Source organism: Neophocaena asiaeorientalis, unplaced genomic scaffold (assembly GCF_003031525.2).
Source record: "Neophocaena asiaeorientalis asiaeorientalis breed wild unplaced genomic scaffold, Neophocaena_asiaeorientalis_V1.1 scaffold44, whole genome shotgun sequence".
In the NCBI taxonomy this organism is placed as follows: Eukaryota; Metazoa; Chordata; class Mammalia; order Artiodactyla; family Phocoenidae; genus Neophocaena; species Neophocaena asiaeorientalis.
The window spans coordinates 1,694,597-1,703,265 of record NW_020173678.1 but is presented as its reverse complement, the minus strand read 5'-3'; the positions used below and the strand labels follow the sequence as shown (position 1 = coordinate 1,703,265).

Below are 8,669 nucleotides of genomic sequence, written 5' to 3'. Positions count from 1 at the left end.
CGCACGCACGGTGTACACGCACAGCTGCGTGCGGGAGTCCGAGCGGCCGGTACACTACTGCTTTACGTACTCTGGATGAAAGTGTAAACTTGGGAAGCAGGAGACAGTGTATGCCAAACAAAACAAAAAGCCTTGAAAATGTTCAGGTCCTGAAATAATGTTTCTAGAAATCTGTCTTTACTGAAATCATCTGAGACGCACGCGAACCTAGGTAAAGATGTCAGAATATTATTTCGTTTGAAAATTGAAAACAACCTAACAACTGGAGGTTGGCTGAATAAATTATGAAGCCTCCATACTCTGGAGCTGCAGAAGAAAATTTAATGACTTGGGAAAATATTTAACTTTATTAAAAAAAATACGCAGTTCTAAAACCATGTACAGTCTGACGATACACACACACACACACGTAGAAAAATGTTTGAAAGGATAACCATCGATTACCTCTGAACAGTGAGATTACAGATAAGTATTTTTGTGTGTGCTTTTCCACTGGTGCCAAAATAGATTTTTTTTTTTTTTTTTTGCGGTACGCGGGCCGCTCACTGTTGTGGCCTCTCCCGTTGCGGAGCACAGGCTCTGGACGCGCAGGCTCAGCGGCCATGGCTCACGGGCCCAGCCGCTCCGCGGCACATGGGATCTTCCTGGACCGGGGCACGAACCCGTGTCCCCTGCATCGGCAGGCAGACTCTCAACCACTGTGCCACCAGGGAAGCCCCAAAATAGATTTTGATCAGAGAAATAATAAACATAACAAAAGCACCTGATACACCATGGCTTTGCAACATGGAGATTGTGTTCATAATGTATTACATTTTAGTTTCTGGCTGTGCTACGTGGCTTACGGGATCTTAGTTCCCTGACCGGGGATCGAACCCGTGGCCTCGGCAGTGAAAGCGCGGAGTCCTAACCACTGGACCGCCAGGGAATTCCCGAGAATGTATTTGAAAAGCACAGCTGGGCTCAATTTGAGGGTCTGCCCTCACCCGCTAAGTGGCTGAGGGACATTTTCTATCCTCTCTGAGTCGCAGTGAACTCACACGTAAAACGGGAGTAACAGTATCTCCATGCAGCCGCTGGGAAGGTGGTACGTGACAGATCTGGTACAAAACAGGTGTTCAATACAAGGTGATGACGACAGTGACCTGACGACTCGCTCATTAAGCGAACTGGTACCTGGGCGACCAGCCCGGGCCACTCTCCCCCAGGCGAAGCACAGGGAAGCTTCAGCCCCAGCGGGAGGCACGTCCACCGCTAGTGCTCCCAGCCCCTGCTGATGCGTGACATGCAGTGAGGTGGGCACAGTTACTTACGTGTAACTTTGTCTCGAGTTGCCCTCCCTGGCTGTCACGGGCTCACTGCACTACCCCCTCCTCCCTTCACTCCCCAGAAGGAGCCTTGGGGGCCCAGGACCGGAGGCAGGTCCTCGGGGGCGGCTCACCAAACAGGACGGTGGAAATCCTCCTCTGGGCATACATGGTGAAGCCTTCGTTCAGCCAGAACTCCCCCCAGTTGGCGTTGGTGACCAGGTTCCCAAACCAGCTGTGGGCGATCTCGTGGATGATGACGTCGGCCAAGGAGCGGTCCCCCGCCAGCAGGCAGGGGGTGACGAAGGTCAGGCAGGGGTTCTCCATCCCTCCAAATGGGAAGGATGGGGGCATGAAGAGCACGTCGTACCTGCCAGAGGCAGGCTGCCGTGAGGGGCCCAGCTGCATCCCGGCTACTGACAGGGGTGGCGGCACGGCACAGCGAGCCGGTCCTCAGCCCTGCCCCTGCCCCCGGCCCGCCGGGCCTCCCTCCCAGGCCCCTCACAGTGGGCACGCGCTTGACTCCATCACACCCAGCTCCCCAGAGGCCCACGTGGGTCACACAGACTTAATGGAGCCTCTTATCTAGGGGACCTCAAGTCTGAAGATGACAAAGAGAAAACGGGTACGGAGCTGCTTCCAGCAACAGGAAAGACAAGTCAGCCACGTCCCCGACAGTGCATCCCCATCTCCACCCCGGCAACTGCTGGCACGGGCACGCCTCTGTCTCCGCAATGCCTGCCCTCCCAGGCCCCTCCTTGGCCACAGTGGATGAGGCCTGGCTTATCTCCTCCCCCCTCCCCTACGTCCCCCGGATCAGAGCGGGGGAGGGGGGAGGGCCGGCTCACTGTTAACTACAGAGACACGAGAGTCCCCGTGATACCACACCTTCCCCAAACGTAGGGTCCGAAAAGCTTCTCTCCCGTTGCCAAGAACTCTTCTATGACCCCGTCATACTCCTCCTTGGCAGCTGCGATGAGGCAGGGCTCGGCCCACACCCAGCTCCTGGAGACAAGGGCGCAGAGAAAGCAGTACTGCGCTCAGAGGCCACGGCGGGACCCGTCCTGAAAGCACATGCACCAACTGGGGGGGGGCTGAGGGGGGGGCTCCTGCAGGCGACAGGCTCTCCCCCCGCCGAGCCTCAGTCCCCATCCGCAAGGTGCGCGGTAAGGAGACGAGATGGGTGTGAAGACCCTTCATACGGTGGCTCAGGTAGGAAATGCTGGTGTACCTCCGGAGAGATTAGAAAGGATTCTCACAATCGAATCTTTAGAATTGAAAGAAACGTTAGAGATAAACCAATTCACATTAACAGAAAAGTGGTAACTGTCTTCACTCTTCGGACAGGCAGGCGGATCTACTTGCTTTTAAATGGTCTAGCAAAAACCCCACAGATCCACACGAAAGCAAACCTAGTACGGCAACACGGATGGGCAGACAGGTGTTCAATACATCATTCCTTCAATTTCCTGCAGGAATTTCCAATTATGAAATTTTCACAGTAAAAAGATGAGGAAACAGAGGTAAGGGGGGAAAAAAATCAAGAAGATCCAGTGCGAAGGAAGCCAAGGCTGAAAGGGGGTGGGAGGGACCGAGACCATTCTCGGGGTTCAAGGACGAGCTGACCCCAAGTTCAGGGGCCCTGCAGCCGAAGGCTGTGTCAAGGCCCCTCGATGCTCCACAGAGCGTTCCCTACACGGACATCCTCAGTCGAGGGACAGATGGCCAAGTGGGTGGGTGCGAGGCCAGGACGAAGAGAGCTTCCTTTCGGCAGAACTTCGGGGACTGTTCTAGCAGGAGGGGGAGCGGGGCGACCCGCGTCGGGGGTCCCAGCAGCAAAAGCAGGAGCCTCGTAGCGGCGAGGAACCACCGGGGTCTGGGGTGACCAGAGTCCAAGGTCTGATGGGGGTAGGTTGGGGGTGGGAGAGGCCCCAAGCTCGGGGCACAAAGGGCTTCAGATGCCACGTGACACAGCTGCCCCTGCAGAGCGCAGGGGGCGACACCATCAGACTGTGTCTAGGGAGCTGTGGACACAGGAAACATGCTCAGTACGAGGGGGCGTGAGCTTTCCCAGGCACAGCCGGGGGCGAGGACTGAACCTGGGGCACCTGCGCCCAGGGCAGCCAGACCCACGAGGAGCCCAGCGAGGACCGGCCAGGAGGGCCCGGGATCGGGAAGCGGAGGCCAAGGGCACGTCCTCGAGTCCCTGCACCTTCCACGCTGAGCAACGGCCTCTTACCTCAGGAGCTTCAGCGAATTTAGGGGACTGGACTCCAGGGGTGGAGAGGAAAGAGCCAGTTGGCCAGTTGGGGGTGGAGGCCGCAGGTCTTAAGATGGGACTAGACGATGAAGCAAAGCCCAGAGGATGGGGGTGGGGGTGAGTCAACGGGTCAGGTGAAGACTGGCTTTAACAAAGAAAGGACCTGTCGTCGGGGTCCAGATGGACGAATCGGGGGATGAGAGCAGACGGAGGGACCTTGGACGTGCAGGACACAATCGTACCCGACAGACCAAACATCTCCACAAAGCAGAGCCGAGACCCTGTGCTTGGAGGGAGGGGCCGGCGTCTGAAAGGAAAACTGGAGAGACGGTTTAAGGGGCGCGAGATGCAAAGGTGAAAGACGGCTGAGCGCACAGAAACCTCTCAAACGCCTGCATCACCTTTTCTCTCGTTCCAGCATCTCACCAAGAAACCAGAAATGTGAACGGGTACCACGCACAGCTTCATTATTTTCTCCGTCTCTCAAAAGAGAGAGACGCTGAGTGGAGAAAGGGGATGGCAGGAGCCCGGGGCAGATGGGTGGCAGCAGGACACGCCGGAGGGCCTGGGGTGTGGGCGAGAGATGACCAGTCACCACCCAGGCGGGAGAGAAGTCCTGGGAGAGGCTGCCGCCGGGAGCAAGCACCGCCCTGAAGGGCGAGGCGCAGGCCCAGAGGGCGAAGGTCAGCAGGAGGGGCAGAGAATGAAGGCCTACATGCAGCTGGAAGTTTCTGATCCCGCCTGGTTCACAGCGATACCCGAGTCCAGGCCTGGGATGCAGGGTGCGGCCGTGAGTGGGAATGGGGGTCGGCGGGGGGGTGTGGGGAGAAGGCAGAGGAGGTAGAGAAGCCCTCAGGCCACCCTCAACCCAGGAGAAACCCACATGGAGAAAAAGGGCACCGGGCTGAGAATAAGACCCCAGCATAGAGTCCAAGTCCCCAGGCACTACTCTGAGCTGCTCCATCACCAGCCAGGGCACCACAACTAACAAAGACCTTCAGCCCTGTCCTTAGCAACAACGGGCTAGGCCGCGGACGCCCACGACATTTCCGCCAGCACACAGATTTCTGTCAAAGAAACCAGGATGCTCTCAGTCAAGCTGGAATCTCTTCACCAGGATTCTAGGGGCAAAAAGCACGGGATCTGCAACAGAAACCCTTGCCTCTGAGTTCCAGTTCTACCAACCACGTGACTGCACAAGGCTCTTTACCAAAGCCACAGTTTCTCAACTGCAAACTGGAGACAGCAATACGTCCCTCAGTGTTGCCTGTAAGGGTTAGAAGGGACCGTACATAAAGGGGCCCCTGGGAATGTCCACCAGTCTCTCCTGCCCAGGGTCGTCCCCCTGAGGTAACGGGGACTAGACGGAAGACCCTCCTACGCGGCAGACTCCCTCAAGACCCTCCGACATGACCCAGGAGGCAAGGACTGTCGACCTGACGGGGGACTGGAGTAAGTCGTCAGCACCAGTAAAACGGGTTCTGTCACCTGGATTAACATACTGTGTCGTCACTTCAGTACAGAGGGTTGAAAAAACCTCTGTGATCCAGTGTATTTAGAATAGACTGTTCTCTCATTTCCCCTTAGTAGCTCCTACTCCTACTAACAGAACCTCAGCAAGAGTAAACGCCCTAAAAGATGTTCCTCCCCTTGTCTGTTTTCCACGCTCGCAGGTCACCTACTGCCCTGTCCACCAGGAAGCGACCCCACGTCTCTCAGGGCTGGTGCTCTCCTGAGCGCGTGGCTGGAAGCAGATGCCAACGGGTCCCCACCCATCTCTCCCTCTGATCTCACGGCCCTGGCGCCACTGCTGAGCCCAGTTGCGAAGCCTGAGGCGTGTAGCCAATCCAGCACCTCCAGGGGCTGAGGGCCCGGCAGAGAGAAGGACAGCAACAGGGCCAGGAAGAGCCACGGCTTCACATCCAAACCGACCCTCTCACTTCAGGACTATGCCACGCTGGTGGGTAAGATGACAGCCAGGAAAAACCTGTGCTCCTGGTCAAATTTCCTTTTCAGGAAACCGCACAAAATCCTTATTTATCTCCACTGAACCCATCTCACTTCACGGAGGCCCCTCTGCCAACACAGGTCCAGGCCTCTGTGTCTGGAGCAGACAGACAGGCGGCTTCCCCGGGCCTCTCCAGAGGGAGACAGAGAGATCAAGGCCGTACATTTCCAGGACTCAAGCGCCAGAGAAAATGGGGAGATTTGCTACAAAGATAAAAAAGCAACTACAGTAGCAAGAAGGTAATTTAGACCTTAAAGGTGCTAATAAAGATTATCTTCTAAAACTCCCTCTAAAGCTCCCACCTCCCTCTGAAGGTGGCCCAGGACCGCAGCCACTGCAGGACCGACGGTCTCAGCGCAGACACGGGAGGAAGGCAGGAGGGAGGGGGAGGAAAGGGCACATCCTCTGGCCATTCAGGCCGTGCCCCGTCCCGCAGAAAGGTCCCGGGCTCGGGAGGCTCCGACGTGACCCCAAGGGCCACCCCAGGGGGTCCGCTCGCTGGTCAGAGGCCTCCGTGCTCAGAGGTCGGTTCACTCTTGCCTGCGGGGTCTCGGTCTCCTACCTGGGTCCAACTTCAGCCGAAACCAGATCTCCGATGGCCAAAGCTATCAGATAGGACGGGATGGGCTGACACATCCGGAAGAAGAACTTATTTGGCCCTCTCTTCTCCCAGGTGTTGGCACTCATCACAGCTGTGAAGCCATCTGGGACCTGACAAGAGAGAAGGCTCAGGAGATTTCGGCTGGACAGAGTCCGCCCTTGATCAGCTAGAAGGGCGGCATGGCCAGCAACCCGCGTGGTGACGACAGCGGCCTGGGGTCCACCTTGGGAAGCACAGAGGCTTCAACAAACTGAACTTGTGTCAAACTGATGGGATTCAGCACAGATCAAATTTCTGCAGGTGGAGGAGTTTTTCAGAGGTACCCCCCCCATGGAGGTAATAATCTACCACCTGAAACATGACCTGTAGAAATGAACTTTTCGGTCCCAAGGGCAGGTACATTTGCTCTCAGCCCGCTTCACCTCAATAAGAGCGGAGTAGGTGCACTTCACCGCGGGAGTGTCGAAGCAGGGGAAGAAGGACCGGTTCAGGACAGCCTGGCCCTGCGTGTAGACGAACGGCTTCCTCTTTCCTGCTGTCTGCTCCGGAGCCAACCAGCAAACCTAAGAGGAGGCAAGACCCTCTGGGAACTGACATCCTGCACAAGCACAGTGCGGCCGGGCGGAGCCGGCCGGAGGGGAGGCTTGAGGTGACCCTCGGGATCCTCCGCCTGCCAGTCCAGCTCAGACTGCGACGCGCTCTCCCCCTGTGTACTTAATCCCCCTGGAGTCCAGGCCGAGGTCTGACGTCCACTTCCCAGGGTGGACAACACCAAAGGGCCACTCCTCAGTGTGTCCCATGGGCCGTCTCAAGCATTCCTGGGGTGGCCTCCCTCCTCTGTCCCCCCCGCTGTAGTAACTTCTCACCAAAAAACAAATACTGAAGAAGCTGTGCTTGAACTTGTGATAAAAGACACAGAAAAGCAGAAGCTAACAGCAAGGAGTCTGAGTAATGCGTGTTCTCCATCTCTCCAATCTACCCTTTCAGAATAAACGTGTTTTACATTATAGGCATTGGCTATGATTCTTGTCTTCTGTCAGCCCTTAATCAAGAGCACATTTGAACGATTTTTACAAACCCAAATCCTGCCCACAGCGAAGAGAAGTTCACCTGTAACACAGATGCCACCGCAGGGGGTGAGGAGGGTGTGTGTCAGCACCGCACACCACGGAGAGATTAGAACAGGGTCAGGTGACTCCAGGAGGGTTTCATGGGGGAAGCAAAACTCCCTGGCTGGACCTTCAAAAGTGGGCAGGATTTAGACGGCAGGAAGGAAGGGAGGAGAGTCCCTCCAGGAGGTGGGCAGCAGCGTGAGGACGGTGTGGGGGAGTGCAGCTTCCGGCAGAGGTGGGCACCCACCCGGCAGCTGTGATGAAGGGCTTGGAGCACAGAGGCACTTGAGACCAATTTCCTCCCCGCTGGGAACGACACTCAAGGACGAGAACATTCCCTGAGGTGTCTCTTGTTCTTTTTAAAATTAATTATTAATTAATTTGGCTGCGTGGGATCTCAGTTGCGGCACGCGGGCTTCCCTCTAGTTGTCGTGCATGGGCTTAGTTGCCCCGCGGCATGTGGGATCTCAGTTCCCCGACCAGGGATGGAACCCACGTCCCCTGCACTGGAAGGCACATTCGTAACTACCGGACCACCAGGGAAGTCCTGAGACCAATTTTTAAGAGGCACAAGGGAGACACAATGGGATGCTGGGGTTTTCTTTGCTTGAGAATGCGTGCGTGCGTGTGTGTGTGTGTGTGTGTGTGTGTGTGTGTGTGTGTGTGTGTGTGTGTGTGTGTGATGAGTCTCGTTCCAGAGTCCAGTACAGACGGAAGCAGGAGAGAGAGAGGAACGTCCTGGTGCAGAAACCCAACAAGCTCTGCCTCAGCCCGGAGACGGGAGGTACATTTGCACAGCAAATAAATGTACCGGAGGTATATTTGCACAGCAGCCATAAATCCTGTCAATACTGTTGCCCTCAATACGACGTTACAAAAATGACACCTTATCTCTGTGAACTTCTGCTCAGTTTTGCTGCGAAACCGGAACTGTTCTAAAAAATAGTCTATGAAAAACAAACAAACCCCCATAACCCCAGTCTAACCATGAGAAAAACAACAGACAAATTCCAATAGAGGGTACCACACTCCTCCAAGCTATCACGGTCACCACAACAGGAACGTCTGAGAAACTGTCACAGCCAAGAGGAGCCAAAGGAGACGTGACAGCGGAACGCACAGTGGATTTCTGGATGGGACCCTGGAGCAGAAAAAGACACATTAAAAACTAAGGTTGGGGCTTCCCTGGTGGCACAGTGGTTGGGAATCTGCCTGCCAATGCAGGGTACACGGATTCGAGCCCCGGTCCGGGAGGATCCCACATGCCGCGGAGCGGCTGGGCCCGTGAGCCATGGCCGCTGAGCCTGCGCGTCCGGAGCCTGTGCAACGCAACGGGAGAGGCCACAACAGTGAGAGGCCCGCGCACGGCAAAAAAAAAAAA

At 56.1% G+C, this 8,669-nt stretch overlaps 1 protein-coding gene across 2 annotated transcripts in view; it reads right to left on the bottom strand.

The window, feature by feature from the left end:
* The window catches only part of RNPEP (arginyl aminopeptidase), a 13,587-nt gene extending 5,122 nt beyond the window's left edge, over positions 1-8,465 (bottom strand). Inside the window, exons 1-5 of one of the 2 annotated variants that reach the window (XM_024749625.1) lie at positions 8,313-8,465; positions 6,599-6,739; positions 6,138-6,286; positions 2,196-2,312; positions 1,442-1,677 (exon numbers count right to left, since the gene is read on the bottom strand). In XM_024749625.1, the coding sequence (XP_024605393.1) occupies positions 1,442-1,677; positions 2,196-2,312; positions 6,138-6,286; positions 6,599-6,739; positions 8,313-8,450 (781 nt within the window). In that variant the 5' untranslated portion in view covers positions 8,451-8,465. The other variant, XM_024749626.1, reaches the window with a different exon arrangement.
* Positions 8,466-8,669: the final 204 nt, after the last annotated feature.